The 18,579-nt window shown below is 41.9% G+C and overlaps 3 protein-coding genes across 6 annotated transcripts; all 3 read left to right on the top strand.

Moving 5' to 3' along the window:
- The first annotated feature begins 199 nt into the window (after positions 1-199).
- Positions 200-10,274, top strand: LOC143320337 (mothers against decapentaplegic homolog 2). 4 transcript variants are annotated; one of them, XM_076729868.1, is made up of 11 exons: positions 200-372; positions 1,418-1,828; positions 3,338-3,427; positions 3,661-3,854; positions 4,982-5,116; positions 5,460-5,522; positions 6,194-6,247; positions 6,427-6,639; positions 6,867-7,004; positions 7,466-7,610; positions 8,001-10,274. In XM_076729868.1, exons 2-11 carry the CDS (start codon positions 1,593-1,595, stop codon positions 8,122-8,124), a joined length of 1,392 nt encoding a protein of 463 aa, XP_076585983.1. In that variant the 5' UTR covers positions 200-372; positions 1,418-1,592; the 3' UTR covers positions 8,125-10,274. The 4 variants fall into 4 exon arrangements, with proteins under 4 accessions (XP_076585983.1, XP_076585982.1, XP_076585985.1 ...); XM_076729867.1 differs by having other exon boundaries at positions 5,460-5,534; XM_076729870.1 differs by lacking the exon at positions 3,338-3,427.
- A 1,206-nt stretch (positions 10,275-11,480) lies between these two features.
- On the top strand, positions 11,481-12,339 carry LOC143321377 (immediate early response 3-interacting protein 1-like). Its single transcript, XM_076731683.1, has 3 exons — positions 11,481-11,639; positions 11,921-12,022; positions 12,163-12,339. The coding sequence occupies exons 1-3, from the start codon at positions 11,549-11,551 to the stop codon at positions 12,216-12,218; spliced, it is 249 nt and encodes an 82-aa protein (XP_076587798.1). The 5' UTR covers positions 11,481-11,548; the 3' UTR covers positions 12,219-12,339.
- Positions 12,340-12,731: 392 nt separating this feature from the next.
- Positions 12,732-15,021, top strand: LOC143321376 (uncharacterized). The gene is made up of 5 exons (XM_076731682.1): positions 12,732-13,146; positions 13,253-13,416; positions 13,605-13,838; positions 13,977-14,186; positions 14,458-15,021. Exons 1-5 carry the CDS (start codon positions 12,905-12,907, stop codon positions 14,652-14,654), a joined length of 1,047 nt encoding a protein of 348 aa, XP_076587797.1. The 5' UTR covers positions 12,732-12,904; the 3' UTR covers positions 14,655-15,021.
- The last annotated feature ends 3,558 nt before the right edge of the window (positions 15,022-18,579 follow it).

The following is an 18,579-nucleotide window of genomic DNA, read 5'->3' as shown; positions in this document are numbered from 1 at the left end:
AGCTGTTGTCTTTTGTTTGTTTTCCAAACCTCTCTGAATGACAGATATAAGGCCATGCTGTCAAATAAACAATAAAGATGGTCAAAAACCAGCCAGTATTCAGAATATGTCGTTTTATAATCCTCCAATCAGTTTTTGAATAGGAGGGATTAAGAGTCCGTACGTAGCCATCAGGTTTGTTTTGTTGTTCCGGTCTACCAAACCTTGCAAACTAGCTCCAGTAGCTCTGGTAGCAACTTGAGAAGAGCCCACAAGCCTTGTCAAAATTAGCTGCAGTATAATACCGTTCAGACATTTTTATGTCACCGAGGTGTTTAGAGGGCTGTGCACGTCTTTTCTTCAAAAAACGGAGCTTTGGACTTTAAAACTGGGGTAACTATTAAAATGCTTTTCGCTGTTTACTCGACTTTGAAGCATGTTGTTTTGTGTGGGAGATGTAGGTCCGTTAGCCAGCGGGAGCAAGGGCTCAGTTTGGAAGAGTTCGTCCAAGATGCTAACTCATTTTGGTGCCGTGTCTATATTTTAGTAAAAGTCACAAACATTCAGTAGCTACATGGAAATAAAAATTTACAACGTTTAGACTCATAAAGTGACCTTTTGTTATTAGATTAGTTATTGTCTGGGTTTACTTGACAATCTGACGTTAGGTAGCAAAGTAGCGCGACTTGACTGTTGCGCATAGGAGGTTTTTTCGTGGATCACAACAAAAGGATTTTTGATAACAAGCTGGCAGCTAGCTGAGTGAAGCTAACGCTAGCTGACCTAGCTAACTTAGATGAGGTCTTTACCATGGATTGCCTACGATCTGCTCATTTACAGTAACTGTGGCTTTTTGCATTTCGTTGAACGCTAAAACTATTTCAGCATTTAGCTGTTAAACAGCCAACAAGCTAATGCTAATCAACTTATTGTTGTGATTTGAGTCAAGCAGGCCCCCCCACCAGGTAGCTAGCAGCCGGCCTTCCCAAGCCAGATAGTGTTAGCACTGGGGGGCCTGTCACAAATTAATCTCCTTGTTCACATCCATTTTAAAACGTTCACTGTGTAATTCATTATGTTCTTTAGTAGCCGGTAGAGATTGCGTCTGTGCACGGAATGCGACAGTATGAGGCACACCCCGTGTGTTAACTTTTGAAGTTTCCAAGCTAGCTAGCTTGAATGTAGAGCAGTGTTTGTGTCAAGCTAACGTCAAGAGGACATCTCTACTTGTTCAACTCACCAAATGCTAAACTTCACACAAAAGGCACTAATGTAAAGTTAGCAATGTTGCAGCCGAAACCACCGTACTATTTTGTTCACTTTTCGAAGTTTCATTGAGTATGGCAGGCGTTTTTGATCTGATGAGGATAGAAATGGCTATTTTTCTGCACCATGTTTTGTTTGTAATGATGTACTCTGTGTGTGACTTTCTCCCAAGGTTTCCATCTCTTTTGAGTATATCCAGCTAGCACTGGCTTCCACCCTGTGACTCCCTGGTCACTAGAGGGGCCCCATCAGAGCAAGGGCCCAAACTGTAGCTCTAGGTCCCCTCTGTCTGTGTGTGTGAGAGCTTGTGTTGAGTCTTCTGGAGACTCCCGGCTTGTCCATCTAAGATGTCCTCCATCTTGCCGTTCACCCCACCTGTGGTGAAGAGGCTGTTGGGCTGGAAGAAGTCGACCAGCGGCCCAGGTGGAGCCGGCGGTGGAGAGCAGAACGGTCAGGAGGAGAAATGGTGCGAGAAGGCTGTGAAGAGCCTAGTGAAGAAGCTAAAGAAGACAGGCCAGCTAGATGAGCTGGAGAAAGCTATCACCACACAGAACTGCAACACCAAGTGTGTCACCATTCCCAGGTATGACGCCCGACACTGGATTGCTGTTCACACTAAGGTTGGCGAAAAAGCTGCTGCTGTTACACATGTTTCTGCAAGTGTGCTTAGTTGAGACCTCTGGTAGTGTAAAACCTTGACACCTTGGGCTGTTAGCTGATGCTGATGTTGCCCTTCTGTTTTCTTAATTCTGCTTTCATAATTTCCTGCAATTATTACAAAACATGTAAAACTCTCGGGAATGTTAAAAGGTCTGTTTAGAGATGGAGCTTATTAGAAAATAAACAAATTGCTCATTACAAATGAGCTGAAAAAGAATCAAATCGCTGTTTCCAACTGTACTTACAGTTAGACAGTTTGTATGACTCTCATGAGGACGGAGACATGAAAAGGGCCATAGAAGATGTGTTCTTTATCAGCCAGCCAGCCTTGATGGCCCAGACTCACGTTCAGTGGGAACACTGTGTTAGCAGATTCATTCCTCACTGATGTGCAGCCAAGTACCACGTCAGATGTTTGTATGACTGTAGATAACAGGCTGGTTGTTATCGCCTGAGAATTGTCCTAGGCCGCACTGTTTGTGGAGATGCAGTTGCTCACTAGATGTGAATGAAATAATTTCTTGTGCAGGACTGGACTAGAAGAGGGTATCTACAGAAGAGAGGGTGGGTTACAAACCCAAAATAATGCCACCAGCCATGCTTATGTTGGTACATTTTGATTGTGACTGGGGAGCTTGTCTACCCTGCTTGCCACTTTGGCAGGTGCCATTGGACATTTGGATTGATTCAACTCTAAACACCTTCTTTCCTGTGGTAAAAATAGCTGTGAATGTTAGGATCTACAAGCTGCAATGGCTGGTGGACAAAAGTTGGTTTCCTGCCCTGTCATGAACCAGACAATTGCAATTTTGAATGGTAGTTGAGATCCCACTGAAGTACTACAGTAGTACATGTTGTTGTGTATTTGTAGCATTTAACATGCAGAATTTGTTATTGTCCTGTTATTCAGAAGCAACTTCTCTCATTTGTCCTCATTCCAAGTTGTTATCTTTTGGCCATTTTCTCGTGAGTGTTTTGAGAATGTCTGAAAAATGATTTTTTTTAATTTATTTATCCCCCCACCCCACCCCCTCCAAGGTTGCCTCCTCTGTCCCCCGCCCCCTCTTTTGTGCCATTGTGTGTCTTCAGTGTTTGTTTGAATGTCTCCAGATAAGTTGGGAGTTATTTTCAGCGTTTGCTACAATGCCACGCTGTTGAAGAATGCTCTTTGTCTCACTCATTATGTGTGTTAGCAGATTCCATGTTGTGTTTTTTTCCCTCTTAATTCTGTCAAAAAGGCTTCTCTTATTTGAAGTCCCCATCTTTCATTTCCACAGCTGAAACTGAATTTGATGTCTTTATTTTGCCATAAGACTCCAATAAAAGAGGCCTTTTAATGTTCACATTACCCATACTGATATTTCTGAATGAGCCATGTCCCATGTTTATCATTTGTTTTTTGTTTTTGTTTTGTTGTTTTCTCTGTGCACAGCAATTGCTCTGAAATATGGGGACTGAGTACACCAAATACGATAGAACAGTGGGATACATCAGGCCTATACAGCTACCCTGACCAAACCAGGTGACTATCCTCAAATATTGTATGGTGTTGCACACAACTTTGATGTGGGAGAGTTGTCATTACAATGTTGGAGGTAACACACATTGAGAACATCCTTGTGTCCCGTTCTCGTCACCACTCAATCCTATCCACCTCCATTTCCCTACCATACCCGGCCATGTTATGTGTCACCCCCTCTCCCCTGTGTATCTTTCACCCCTCTCACCACCATCTCCTGTTTACTGTTCAATCAGATCACTGGATGGCCGCCTGCAGGTCTCCCACAGGAAGGGGCTTCCCCATGTTATCTACTGCCGCTTGTGGCGATGGCCGGACCTTCATAGCCACCACGAGCTGCGCGCCATCGAGGCCTGTGAGTATGCCTTCCACCTAAAAAAGGATGAGGTCTGCATCAACCCCTACCACTACCAGAGGGTGGAGACCCCAGGTGAGAGCTTGTCCAGGGGACATTTGTTACCTAAAACGTGCACATCTCCTTGTACTTCAGTGTCTACTGCACGATTGTTGTATGATTGTTTAAATCTGTTGGCTTTGTAAAATTTTGTGTGTTGGTGCTGTGTCTATGTTTTAGTATAATATGGGGACAAATTTGGCTTCAGGAATCTGAGGAATCTGAAAATGAGCCCAGTTGTGATGCATCCCTTTTTATATGATCTTTTGAAGTCTCCTCCTTTTTGTTTACTTGAATAATTACAAAATTTGGGAAATACTCTCATTTGCTTTCTTGCCGTGAGTTAGATGAGAAGATCAATAGCATTCTCACGACTGTACAGTAAATATGAAGCTACAGCCCGCAGGAGGTGAGCTGATCTTAGCATAAAGACTGGAAATGGAGGAAACAGCTAGCCTGGCTGTGTCCAGTGGTACCAAAATAGGCTCATTCACACATTCTATCTTGTTTGTGTAATCCTTATAAAACATACCAATTTGTGGTTTTACAGAAGGGTTATCTGCAGGATTGTTTCTTGTCAGGGCACAGACACTTCCTGGAATCTTGTGGTCATCTTCAGGTTGCCAGGTAACAAGTGGATACCTTCTCAGGAAGTTCACAAGATTAATTAGTGAGCTTCAGATGTTCTATAGGCAGATAATTTTCACCTTAAGACAGAACAAGGCTGTAAGCTTCCCCCGTGTTGCCAGTGTTTATGCTAGGCTAACTGACTGCTGGCTATAGGCGTATACAATATTTCACAAACAGATATGAGAGTGGTGCCGATCTTCACATCGAACTTGCAGTAAGTAAGCGTGTCTCCCGAAATGTCGACCTGTTCTCTTAAGAGTTTGCGGGCGAATGGTGTTAAGATCTCCAGTGAAACTTGCTTCGCCCTTCCTTAACAAGCCACCATCAGCTCAGTGTTTCAGTTTAAGTTTCACTTGGGACTTCTAGTATTTCATCATCGTCTTATTGCTGTTGCAAAGATTTTTCTACAATAATGAAACTTTCAAAGCACTTGTGCATATTTCACTTTAAAACTGTCCAAAAAACAACTGACGTTTATTTTAACTGATAGGAGTCTAACTCATCTCTTGTGACACTTTTACCCAACCCTGCAGTGCTGCCTCCTGTTCTTGTGCCAAGACACTCAGATATCCTGCCAGAGCTGCCACCTCTGGATGACTACACTCATTCCATACCCGAGAACACAAACTTTCCTGCAGGAATCGAACCTCCAAACAACTATATACCAGGTGAGTTTATGTTTGAGTGATCCACTGAAGCATCACATAATGTGCAAAGTGAAATATGAAAGTGAAGAAACAGTGCTTCTATATGCACTGTATTAGTTTCCATAAATGCTGTATTGTAAGGTGTCTAGTTTAGATATGTAGGTTTTTTCTCATGCCTATATTGTAGTAATGAAAGAGGAGCTTGTGATCATCTGTATCCTGGTTTTAGCTGTCATTCCATCTGCCTTTATTATTATATCACTTCAGGGAAAAATGTGATATTTTGATTTCAGCATGTGAAACAGCCATGTGAAATTGTGATAACGTCACAGCTCATTTCTTTCTGCCCATGTCATTTGAACAGAAACGCCTCCGCCAGGCTACATCAGTGAGGATGGGGAGGCCAGCGATCAACAGATGAATCAAAGTATGGACACAGGTACCCTAGACTAGCAACTCCTCCTCCGTTCCTATTAGTATGTCCCACCTCCCCAACCAGGTCAAAGTCAGATGTATGTTTTAATGGGGTAAAGCTGTTTAAGGCTACTTTTTAATAGTAAAATCACTGTAAAGCTTTATCATTAACACACTCTTTTGCTTCGATGTGTCATGTTTTATAGACCAGACATTTGGAATGATGATCCGTATTAATTATGCTTATAATCTACCCTACATTAGAAGCCAATCTTGGATCAAAGATCGATGGTCCAAAGCTATTGTTAACATGCATTTAGAGCTAATGCTTGTTAGACTCTTCTGAGTTTCTCTAGGAGCTTCTCTGGTAATGGACTTGAGGAACTTAGGAAGGATGGTACATCCTTTGTCACCATGTGCTCTTAATGTAAATCATAAGAGCAGCAGTTAGCTACTTACTGTTTCATACATGGTGATCTCTGTGCATACCGTGTAGTCTCAACAAACGAGATGTACAGACGAGGCTTTTGTTATGTAAACAGACAATGGAATCTCTTCATCACTCTAATGCAAACTGATCAGTTTTACAGTATCATGTTGGCATTGGCCGCTTTCATCACAAGTCTTTGGTCTGATCCATCGGGTTTTTTTTGTTTTTGGTTTTTTTGGGTTTTTTTTGGTCAGGTTCTCCAGCAGAGCTCTCCCCCAGCACTCTGTCTCCTGTCAATCACAGCATGGGTAAGATGTAAAGCCTTCCCATCTGAAACAATGCAGAACATACAAGCGTAGTGTTTGTTAATACATCTCAGTTTGGAACCATGTAATATCCTATACACAGACATCTTTTCATTGGTGTATGGACAGTATGTAAAAGAGACTGTTAAGATGAACTTTACTGACATGATCCTCTCCTGTAGACCTGCAGCCAGTGACTTACTCAGAGCCAGCCTTCTGGTGCTCTATAGCCTACTATGAGCTGAATCAGCGTGTGGGGGAGACGTTCCACGCCTCTCAGCCCTCACTGACAGTGGATGGATTCACAGATCCCTCAAACTCTGAGCGTTTCTGCCTGGGCCTGCTGTCTAATGTCAACAGGAACGCCACTGTGGAGATGACGCGGAGGCACATAGGTAAGGTACTGCTTCAGGTGGCTTTACAGTCATTGATCGTCTGTGGACAGGCTTTCAATATGTGTCACCAGTCCGATCTTACATATTGACACGTCTTGCTCCCGTCAAATGTGAGAATGTGAGGAGGTGGATTAGATCATCGACTCATCCCCATCCTCTTGTCCACATTTGAAAGTGCGTGTGTGTAAAAGCACTATATAAATGCATCTGTCTTCCTGTGCTTATAGGAAGAGGAGTTAGACTCTACTATATTGGAGGGGAGGTATTTGCTGAGTGCCTGAGTGATAGCGCCATCTTTGTCCAGAGTCCAAACTGCAACCAGCGGTATGGTTGGCATCCTGCAACAGTGTGTAAAATTCCTCCAGGTAAGATGCTGAAGATGTCACGTCTGTAGCAATCAGGGAAGTTTTCTGAAATTGTCAGTAAGATGTCCAATGAGCAAAAGTAAACTGGCTGGGTAGCATGAATATATGGAGCTCTTTGCATGTTGTCAAGTCTCACAGCAACCAGGCAAGCTCTCACTGCAGATTCAGACCAAAGCAGTGGCTAATGCCTTAGGAGTCTTCACCTCTGTAGAAATGTGACCATACTCAGTGTAAGGAATACAAGTTTTAAGCGTATGGTCAAAGGGCTTGACCATGTGCCTGTTAGTCAGTTCGTGGTGCAGAAAACACCACAAAACTGTGGACAGTAATTGGCCTCAGGCATACAATGACATACCACTGCCAACCAAAGGCCAGATTTTGGCTTGTTATTGTCAAGGCCCTAAAATATTTTTTCGGAGAATCTCTGGCAAACTAACTGTTTACTTCTTTGTTCCTTCTAGGTTGTAATTTAAAAATATTCAACAACCAGGAATTTGCAGCCCTTCTGGCTCAGTCGGTCAACCAGGGCTTTGAAGCTGTCTACCAGCTCACCAGGATGTGCACCATCCGCATGAGCTTTGTCAAAGGCTGGGGAGCCGAGTACAGGTGAGCAACATGGTTACACACGATGTTCTTGGACTGAAAACTTGACTTGAGTCGCAGCCCATGACATGATCATTAAATTCTTGACTTCAGTTTTCTTGAGAATGCAGCCTCTGTCCTTTGTAACGTAGGGTGTTGTCACATGTGACTCAAAGTTAAATCCAGTCCAGGAATGTTTGCTGTTGTTTGGGAGTGGGAGTGGTAATCGCAGATTTATTTTCACACACATTTCCTTCACAATAAATTTCAAGTACAGACCAGCAAACCACAGCACCCTCTTCCTGGCAGCAGTAATACGTACTGTGCATAATGAAGCCTAGCGTGAAGCATCGTATGTCACGTGTTGTAGGTCAGCACAGCCCAGACATTAAGATGCATGTGTCTGTTTTGCAGGCGGCAGACTGTCACAAGCACTCCTTGCTGGATCGAGCTTCATTTGAACGGCCCCCTGCAGTGGCTGGACAAGGTTCTGACCCAGATGGGTTCCCCGTCTGCACGCTGCTCCAGTATGTCCTAAACAGCTAGGAAACGCCCCAAAAAAAAACGCAGCCCATGACATGATCATTAAATTCTAAACTTGTGAGTCCTCTCATGAAAAAAAAGACATGGAAACCCCACAGAATGAACTTTCTGTAACATTCTTCATAGTATTTGTGGCCCAGTTCCACACCCCTCTTTTAACTTTAAACACACACACATACACACAAAAGAACAAATGCACCTACACTGTCGCACTCACACACACACACATACAGACTTTTCAGTAAAGAATTTGGCACTTTGTTACCCATCTATGTCATGCACCTTGTTAAATTGCTTTTCCCCAAATCCTTAATATTAGATCTATTTGTGGTACAAATGAAATGTATATTGGTTTTTAGTCCAGGAAGTAGGGGAAATACCAAAAATATCTGTGAATAGTTTCTCAGTATTGAAGATTGCTTGTATGAGTAACACGAGCTTGAATGCTAAAATGATTTTCGTTCCAGCCCACCCCAACCATTGTTCTGAACCTAAGTTTATGTTTCTCTGGGAAACTTGGCCCGTTCTTTTGTCAGGGGGAGGCGGCTCAGTGAAGAAACGATGGCCTTGGTGGCCGTTCTCCTCTGAAGGAAACGCTGCAATGTGTTTATTAAATTTGATTGAATTGACTTTGCCAGAATGGCCCTTTTTGTAACTCTCGACGTGTGTCGTTATAAGACATACTTCTTAATGGACAAATAGGAATGTTAGTTGGAAAATAAGAATTCAAAAACCCCAAACAAACTGCAAGCTGGATCCGGCTGCAGTCTGTGTCTTTGTTATTGTATGGCACTCTACGTGTCCTTGGTTTAGCTGATGTTCATCCCCACTTAACTGCCTGGTGTGGAAGCTAATGAGATGTCGACCAGGCTTTGCAAGGTGCACTGGGCAGGGACCAGAGAATATCAGAATATCAAAAGCTTTTCTTTCCTCTTTTTGACATGACACTGGGAGTCCTGGGGCTCTCCGAGGTGAAACATTAAACGTCTCACCAGGAGAAATTGAAGGTATCATTCTGTTTTTAGCCTATATCCCCATTGTTTTGCTACTTTTTTGTATTCTCATGTATTTTTATATATAAATATACTTAAGATTTTCTGTCGTTCACTTTTTATTAAAGTAATATTTTCAAGACCACAGCTGTTTCTAAAGTGATATGGAGGGCATGGATCATTCCTTCGTTTGACCCAAAAGGTTTTGTTTGACTTCATTCCCAATTGCAGCCCTTTGTCTTGGTTTTAAAAAAAAAAAAAAAGAAAGAAATCACTGCCCCACATGATGTGTAGCCTGTTTCTATCCTTTGTTTTCCAAAGAAATCTGGTGCATTTAAAGTACACAAAACAACAGGTTTGCCTGAAACCCAAAATCTACTCTCCTGTCATGATTTTAATGATTTCAGAGGCATGTAAAACTTTGTGATAGCCATTCATTCAGTCATCTCCTCACTTTTTTTGGAAAACACACGTGACCTCTTGCAGCCTTTTGGTGCTTAGTCAAGCGGGTTAAGTTCAACTAGATATAATTGGCTTTTCAAATGTTACAGAAACATGGGAGGAGAGCAGTTTTCTTCCATGTGAAAAGAAGCGCAAATGTGCCTGCACACTGGGACATTCTGTGTTAATGTGTGTATTGTATTTGTTCTGTCTATAAAATACAGTATGTACAACAAGACTTATTAGCTTAAACTCTGCCATCATTGTCATTATGTGGCTGTTGCAAGTTTAACATGTTTCCCCCCCTCCCCTCATTTTAATGTAAATGTGTTTACCTTATGGCACTAGTGATTGTACTTTAAGTGCACCTAGTGGAGTTTGGATTTGGGGAACTGAACCATGTGTTAGGGTCCAGTGTTACATTGTTTTTATCTTTGGCCTACAACATATGAATGTGAAAAAATACATTACAGAAACTGACGTGGACCAGACGTACATATACATAACAGTAGTACAGTATGTGTGTATTTAACAGTAATCTTTTTGCAAAGCAGTCAGTACAGTAGATGTCGCAGTTGTTTTACCAGTAGAGGGCGGTATTGATAGAGCAGTTCTTTTTTTTTTTTTTCTTTTTTTTTTTTTTTCTGACCATAAGCTTCTCAGGCGTGTGGCATATTATGCAGACTTCATAAAACACTAATAAAGATTTTTATTCTCATGATTCTGTGTTTGATTCTTGATTGTAGAAATTTGGGGGGTTTTGTCAATGAAAACATAATTGAAGACTGGTTGGTAGACGTGCAGTAACCGCTCAACTATCGTGGTTTCACAGGGGATCTCAGGGTGCTTCTGAGACTGTTTCGTCTGGATTTCACTTCACAGACCATGCACCATAACCTTCTCCAGTATTGCATGTTTGCTGAGTACCACAGGTACTAATGCCAGCTGACAGTGTCTATACTTATAAAGCAGTGGCTCCAATACATTGATCTGATGGCCAGTCAGTTTGCAGCTTCAGGTTTAACATACAAATCATGATATGTCTGTAAAATATAATGCATTTTCACACAAATCTACACAACAGTATGTTAATTAGACTCACCATGACCAGCTACAACATCAGATGCTAACACTTTACTGCATTAATGATTGACCAACACAACACAATGAGAGGGCTCATTGTACAAAATGAGTACTTATGAGACTGAAATATACTTTGCAGGTATTTCGTATTGATTAGGTAATAGTAAATGTACTTTAATGTAATTTAGAATGTATTCTTGACAACTTTAGTACAGTGTGTGGGGACTTCTACCACACCTGATGAGCAGTGGTGAAATGTAACTTCATACATTTACTCACTGCAAACTGTGCTAAGTACATATAATCACTGTAAACTGTATTCAAGTGTTTGCATTGCATAGTACAATATACTTCTCTACATTTCACAGGGAAATACTGTTGGGCCAACTTTAACTCAACATTTATTCCACAGCTTCAGTTACTAGTTACCTTTAAGATTAAGATTTTACATGCAAAACAAATGATCAGTTTATAAAATACGATGCACTGTTATAGATAAAACGACCCAAAGGACATCAGGACAACATCAAATTTCTGCTTACTTGTTAATGGTCCAAAATACAATAAGACTGACCATAACACTAATACAGAAATCTTTTGATACCTGAAGCACACTTTGCTGATAATACTTTACCTGAGGGGAAAATTTGAATGCAATATAATAGTATTTTTACAGTGAGTACTGCTACTTTTGACTTCAGTAAATGGTCTGAATACTTCTTCCGCCACTGTTTCATAAGGTAACAGAACTTTGCGCTAGATTTGCACAAGCTGCATTTCCCGTGTGTCACTTATCTGTCTGACAAGCAGTGTCTCAACAAGCTGACTTTGGGTTTGTCCTTCCTCAGCCACCGTAGGCTACGTCAGACGTAAATACTGTCAGCTAATTCACAGCTAGCCAACATGGCTTTTACTTTGTACTCTCTTATTCAAGCAGCAATCCTGTGCGTCAATGCTGTCGCTGTATTACACGAGGAAAGATTTCTGAGTAAAAGTAAGTCGTTCAACTTGTGTGAGCCCGGAAATGTCATGTGAATTTCGAAGTAGCTAGCTAATGCTAACGAGCTGGTAACACTTGGAGCTAGAACATTTGGAAGAACTAATCTTATATATATATAAACCTCTTTTTAAAAACAACTTTATTACAGAAGAATGTACAGCAATCAGACATTATAGACTGAACACAAAGAAACAGTTCTTAGTCAACGAATATCTCTCTTTTAATAATTAAGCTTCATATCTTTTTTGTGTCTCTCTGGGCGTTTCAACCATTAGTCGGCTGGGGAGTGGATCAAAGTGTCGGAGGCTTTGGTGATGAACCAGGTATCAAAGTGCAGCTAATGAATCTTATCCGATCTGTGAGGACAGTGATGAGAGGTGTGTGTTCACTTTACACCCCCCCCCCCACACACACACACACACACACACACACACACATACATGCATAGTCTATTCACGGGTGAGTGACAGAGAAGTATGGTGAGATCACGTCATCTGCCGTCTCTCTTGCCCTGCAGTGCCGTTGATTGCAGTGAATGCCGTGTGCATTGTGCTGCTGCTTCTGTTTGGATGAAGAGGAGCGGGTGAAGACGGGACCAGCACTCTGCTGCCAGGAGACCATCGTTCACCTCAGGAGCCCTTCTGCAAAAACATTGGAGCCCACTGACACACACAGCGTCTCCTGTCAGCCTGAATCTGACTGTTAACATCGTTCGATGTTTCACACCTGTCGATGGGATATATGTTCAGGTTTTATACAGCACGGTTATTCAAAATAAGTCAGTGCAGCCATTAGGATGGTTATCTTCACTCTCCTGTTGAATAGTACAATAAAATGCTGAAAAGTTAACATTTGATTTGCTTTTGAATAAAGTATCAATGATAATAAATGCTTTTACACTTTTCTGAGAAAAAAATATAACTGTCACAAAGACGCTGACTGTGAAATGGTTGTTATTATATATATTATATTACACTGAACCATGTAAATGAAGTTTGGTTGTTCAAATGCTCCCAAAGAAAGACGTTTTTTTAAACCTTCCACCAAGTGTGCTAGCGCGTTTTATTTCCTGAAATAGTCGATTGTGTTGTTTGTCCCTGCTCGCGCTCCGTATTGTAAGCCAAAAGTCACGGACTGAGTCTGTTAATTTTATGATCGCGATTTCCAAAGCGGATAAAAGCATAACGTCATTGGTACGGAGTGATCGTGCCATCGTCGAAGTCGCTGTGTTGCATTCAAGTGACTGACTTGGAGCCAAAATGTGGAGTCCGCAGAGCTGCGTTGTTGCGTCGGTCGCTGCCTGTTCTCTATATTTAGCTTACGCTTACATTTACTGCTCTCATAAACTATTGAAAACAAATGTACTCAACAACGACAGACTTCCAAGTTTGGTGTATCTTTACATGAAATACCTGGCCAAAGCTCTGACTCGGAGGACGGGACGCTTGTACGTAGCACCTTCATCGAGGAAGGATGTAGTGTACACGCTGCTGGGCTGCAGGTGAGCTCGATCCACCTCTATTGAGGTTTGAAGCAGGAAGCTTTTCAAACCGACAGTCTTGACTGCAGGTCATCCGCATTTTGAGTGAGTGTCTTTGTCCTTGCAGGCTGGAGACCCCCCTGTTGAGGAGGTTCTGCAGTGCTGTAGGTTATGGATGGGATTATCCAGACACTGACTTCAAAGACGTCCCACTGTGCTTCCCGGAGTTCCTCTGTCGCAGGCTGCTGCTGATGGTGCTGACTGATAAGGACTTCAGGCTCAGCCCGGCAGGTCAGGAAGTCTCTTTAAAAGCTCATTTTTTAAGCCGTTTGCTCCAGGTCATGTTTTGGCGGATGTCTCCCTCACCTGGAGCTCACAGGTTGAGTCACAGTTTATTCCCACTGCTCAGATTGATTATAGGTGTGCTTGTAAAACAACTTTAGAGGGAAATCAAAGTTGATTGTGAATTGCTTTTGCAGGTCTGGTTCATGTGCGTCAGAGTTTGAAAACCCTTCAGCCGGTTGATGAGCTGAAGAAGGGCCCGTTCATGCTGCAGGTCAAAGTCCTGGAGTACCGACAGACGGACGCAGGGGTGGAGGTGGACATCTGTCTGACTGCCACTGCTCGCACTGGATGCCCAGTGTGGGAGAGCGTCCTCACACTGCTGTCCAAAAACAAGAGCCACAGAGGCTCACCAAGGAGAGAAAGCGAGAGTGAGCAACTATTTAGATATATCTGCTAAGACTATTTATATTTTAGGCAGCCTTGTATTTAATATTTACCCACAGCGCTCTTATCTTAGAGATAAGGCTCACCTAATTCTTCCTGGTCATGTTTCCTGGTTCTATCAGGCCATCCAGATGAGCCTGTGTCAGAGGGGATAAAGCAGGTGAAGCTCAGAGTTCCCTGGACTGCCGGCCTGCAGTGTGTGTGGGCCCTCTGTGACGTCTCCTCCTCCAGGCTCCTGTCTCTACCGGCCAGGCTCTTTGGCTCCAGATTGCAGGCCTCACCAAGCCTCTGGATGCTGTCTGCCTGCTTGGCCGAAATAGAAAAGCACAAAGGTAATAGATTTTATGGGGAAGACCAAACTGATTGATAGGTTTAACCTGAAGCCAGTTCATGAAAACTTTTACATTTGCTATTCAAAGGGATTAAAAAAAAAAAAAAAAAAAAAAAAAAAAAAAAAAAAGGTCACATGCCTTTTTCACAGCAGACACATCCCAGTCCAAATGTCTGCTGCGAAAAAGGTCTGCAGTCATATTTTTATTGTGTGGAGGATTTTCAGCTGTGCTGGTCTGGTCAGACCTCCTCATCGCTCTGTTGTGTCATCAGGGGTCGGGGTCATCACAGCTCCCGTCAGCGTCACGGCCCGGTTCAGGGAGCCTCTCCCAGTGCCAGGCAGAGTGAACATAGCATTTTGGGACACGACCGGAAACGGGGGTGAGTCTTCTGCCCAAGGCCTCAGCTTCCACATGCAGCACGATGGAAGCAACATATCTCACGTGACGGGATCGATTTCTAAGTCTTGATTAAATAGACGGTTGATCTTTGTGTCATTTAGTGAAAACACAGTAAACTGCTGGTTGTACTTTCTCTGCTTTGCTCTGTTTCAATGTGGACAACACAGTGTATCAGTAATTAAATATAACAAGGCTGCAACTAATCTATATTCAAGTTTCTCATATGTTCATTAAATAAATAAGGTGTTTGTTGCAAATGTGAATGTATTCTCACATGAACATTTGTTAACAGATGTGTCTGCCTCTGGGCCACCTCTTCTATTGTTGATTGGTTTTCAGCTTCATTCACTGCAACTGCTTCAATACTTTACAATGACGCTGATAATGTTTTCAGACTGTAAAACATCTGTGTGAAATAAAAACTGCCGCACCACCACCAACACCACCTGCTGACCTTTGTTTCTAGGTTGTCACTGGCTGATCTGTATCAGAAACCCAGTTTGTTCCACGCATCCTCGTCGGTCGGGTCCTAACACCTCACACATGGGTTCTAACCCGAACTGTTCCCCAACCTCTTATGTTCTTGGCCTTGTCCTGTTCAGTCGTCCCAGTAAAGCGTACCACTGTCTCCAGTAAATGACGCCTTTCCATCATACAGGCCATGTTTTCTGGTCATATATACATCAAATTTACCTTTTCATGACAGACAGTTTCACATGTCATAGCAGGAAAAGCAAAGGTGTATATTAGTAACAGTATGGAGTAGTTCAACGCTTTGTGAAGGGTTTTTTGTTTTCTAGCTGAGAGTTACATAATGAGGTTACTGTCACTTTAATGTCTGTGTGCTAAGTATTGAGTTACAGCCAGGAGGTGATTAGCGTAGCTCAGTATGAAGACTGAAAGCAGAGGGAATTAGCGAGGCTAGAGTCCATCCAGTCCTAAAAAAACAAAACAGCCACCGACACCTGTGCATGGCCGCTGCTTAGCAAGAAAGAGTTGCGTCACACAACTCCCTGTAAAACCACAACTTGTATTTTTTTTACATTTCTGCTTGTGCTCAGAATAAACAAATGAGATACAAACTGTTTATTTGGGAGCTTTATATTTGTTGGTAGATGTATTTTTTAAACTTTGGACATAGCAAGGCTGTTTCCCCCTGCTATGAGTCTGTATGCTAAGCTAAGGTTTCATAGATCTACTGTACATGAGCACTTTGTCAGGCACCATGTCTGCTGGTTGACTGTACCAATCTAATGCAGACATCATCCCTCCAGAGAAAGAAGACTTTTCAATATTTGATCCCTCCAATATTCCTGTTTGCAGCTTTCATGTATGTGAAAGTCTGTCTTCTTGTATTATTTATCGGAACACATTCAGTGTATGGAACTGAGAGAAATGGCTTTCATGCATGCATCTCTGCACGGCTGCAATATTTCATAAAGGAGTCAGATTTCTTGTATCACTCCTCATGTAAAAGGCGGGGGGGGGGGGGGGGGGTCAATCAGTGGTTTTGTGAGATAATTTCAAGCAAAAACAAATAGGAGACTGTGTCAATATTGTCATCTAACTCTCTGCAAGTAAGCATATCATAAGTACATTTCCCAAAATGTCAAAATATTTCTTAAATGAATGAAAGTAGGCGCCATTTTTGTACTGGCTACCCTCTGTCTTCAGTCTCTCCATAACATCTGTTTGAATGTGTGTATGAATAATGAATAATTGAATGTGTGTGGTATGTTACCGTTAGGTTGTTTTTCCTTCTCGTTCAATGAGAAGAGAGAACAAAAGTGAACGTCTCATTTTATGCTCTGTGTATACTGATTGTTTTCAGGTGTAAGTATGTGCAGCTGTATGAATGTGAAGATCAGTCTACATCAGGTTCAGCAAAAGCCCAAATAACAAAAAAAAAACAGTAATGCTGACAATGATCAGTGGAGCATCCAGTGCCGCCTCCCTGCACACAGTGAGTAGTTGTAGTTTACAAGACGAGGGGAGGGCGTGTGTGAAGAGTCTCTGTCTATAGGCGTCCAGACGGAGGAAAAATCAGTTTCAGCAGCTGTACTACAGATCAGAGGGACACACACCGGGCCACCCCCTCTGCCATGTGATTTTCATTACAGCAACTTGAGGAAGAGTTCAACTGTGGAAGGCTTAAGGTAAAGACACTTCTAAATATTTGAATTGAGGTGGATTATTGAGAGAGAAAAGAAGATATGTGCGATATATGTATGATCCTGTAGCTATTGCATGTGATTGATATTTAGTCTAATAGTCTAGCTAGTGCACAGGACGATCCTGGGTATGTTGTGTAACTACTGCACAGTGGTGCTGTTAGCAGTGGTGCTTTTTTAACAGTATTTCTGGCCAAAAAAAGGCAATGAGCTTGAAGGAATATTCTCCAGAAATGTTGCGTCATTCTACAAAAGGAACTTGTAAATTTAACGCTTCAACTCATAGTTTTCAGTTAAGTTATTCATGATGAATCTTTAAGACAGGATTCATTGAAGACATTAGAGTCGGATGACAGATATGTTGTTGTCAAAAAAGATTGTTTTGAGGGTATGAAGGTCATCTGTATGTACAGGAGATGAAAGTATTATCTAATTTGTCCTGCCCGTCTAAGATCCCTCTGCCACAGTTAAAGCAGCTGCCCACCTTCTCGTAGCCGCTGCTGTGACCAAACCGCCATCAACCAAATGCACTAAAGCAGTAATGCAATGAATGTGTTTAAATCAAATCTATTTTTCATCTATTGTTGCTCAGTCACCACCATAAACTGGAGTGGGGCATGCTGACACTCACTTGAACATGTACATTGCTGTTATTATTCATTTATAGAGTCCCGATTCTGTCATGCATATGAGTCAGTCAAGTGTAAGAGGGTCAGTCTGTTAGGTTCCCGTGCAGAGTGCATTGTATTTAACATGCAGAGACGTGAAGCCGATACGCTCCTCTTGAAGAAGTCTTTTAACCTCGTATTTAGTGTACATATCTGATTGGTTTTAATTTCATTTGTCAATCAGATATGTTCTTCTTTGAATTGCAAAGCAAATTTCAACATTGACTTTTCAGAAATACTACTGTCTGCTACTGTAGCTTTGGCCGATTCTTACAGTGTGCACCTTTTAAAACCGACGTGCTGCCTAAACTATGCTCTGAAGTCGCACTGACTGATGCGTTCATCAGTGCAGTGTGTGCGTGCTTGTGTGTGTTTTAGAGAGATGAAACACACACACACACACACACACACACACACACACACACACACACACACACACACTCCTTGGTTAGAGCACTTTAGAGGAGTTCATCTGTCTCCTTCAAAGAGCTGATCCTCAGGGAATTCAAGTTATTTTTTGCTTCTTTTAAAAGTACTTCATTTATTTATTCAGAGAGCCCAATACTAAATGACAGCTTGTTCTCTCTTACTGTTGTTCATAAAACAGCTCGGCTGCACTTACTATTACCTGCTCCAAATGCTGTGTAAGTGAATAATGTGAAAAATATAAATAATATAAATACTGCAACTACACAAAAGTACCATGTACACTAAGGCTAAGTGATATATAGGCTAAGGGGATAAAACTGACATATTATATGTTATTTGTAATTGTGTAGTAACAATACAGAAGTGAAAAATTAAAGGAAAATCCTGAATAAATTTGTGCAAAATGATAATAAATGCACAGCACTGAAGCTGTTCTGGAGGTTCACGGTGACCCAACATTTTATTCACGTGTTGGTTAATGATGGGGTTCAATTTGTCACCTATTGTCCTGATATGGTACATTTTCTGAAAATTCAATCAAGAAAATAATCAGATGGAAATGTGGGCTGATTAGTCAGTCCACCACTTTTGTCCAGACTGAAATATCTCAGCAACTGTTGAAAGGGTTGCATGAAATTTGGTAGAGATATTCACGATCCTCATTGGATGAATCCTAATAACGTTGGTGATCCCTTGACTTCTCCACTAGCAACAACAGTAGGATAA

Source organism: Chaetodon auriga, chromosome 5, assembly GCF_051107435.1.
Source record: "Chaetodon auriga isolate fChaAug3 chromosome 5, fChaAug3.hap1, whole genome shotgun sequence".
In the NCBI taxonomy this organism is placed as follows: Eukaryota; Metazoa; Chordata; class Actinopteri; order Chaetodontiformes; family Chaetodontidae; genus Chaetodon; species Chaetodon auriga.
The sequence above is the reverse complement of the archived record's forward strand: the minus strand, read 5'-3'. Positions and strand labels throughout refer to the sequence as shown.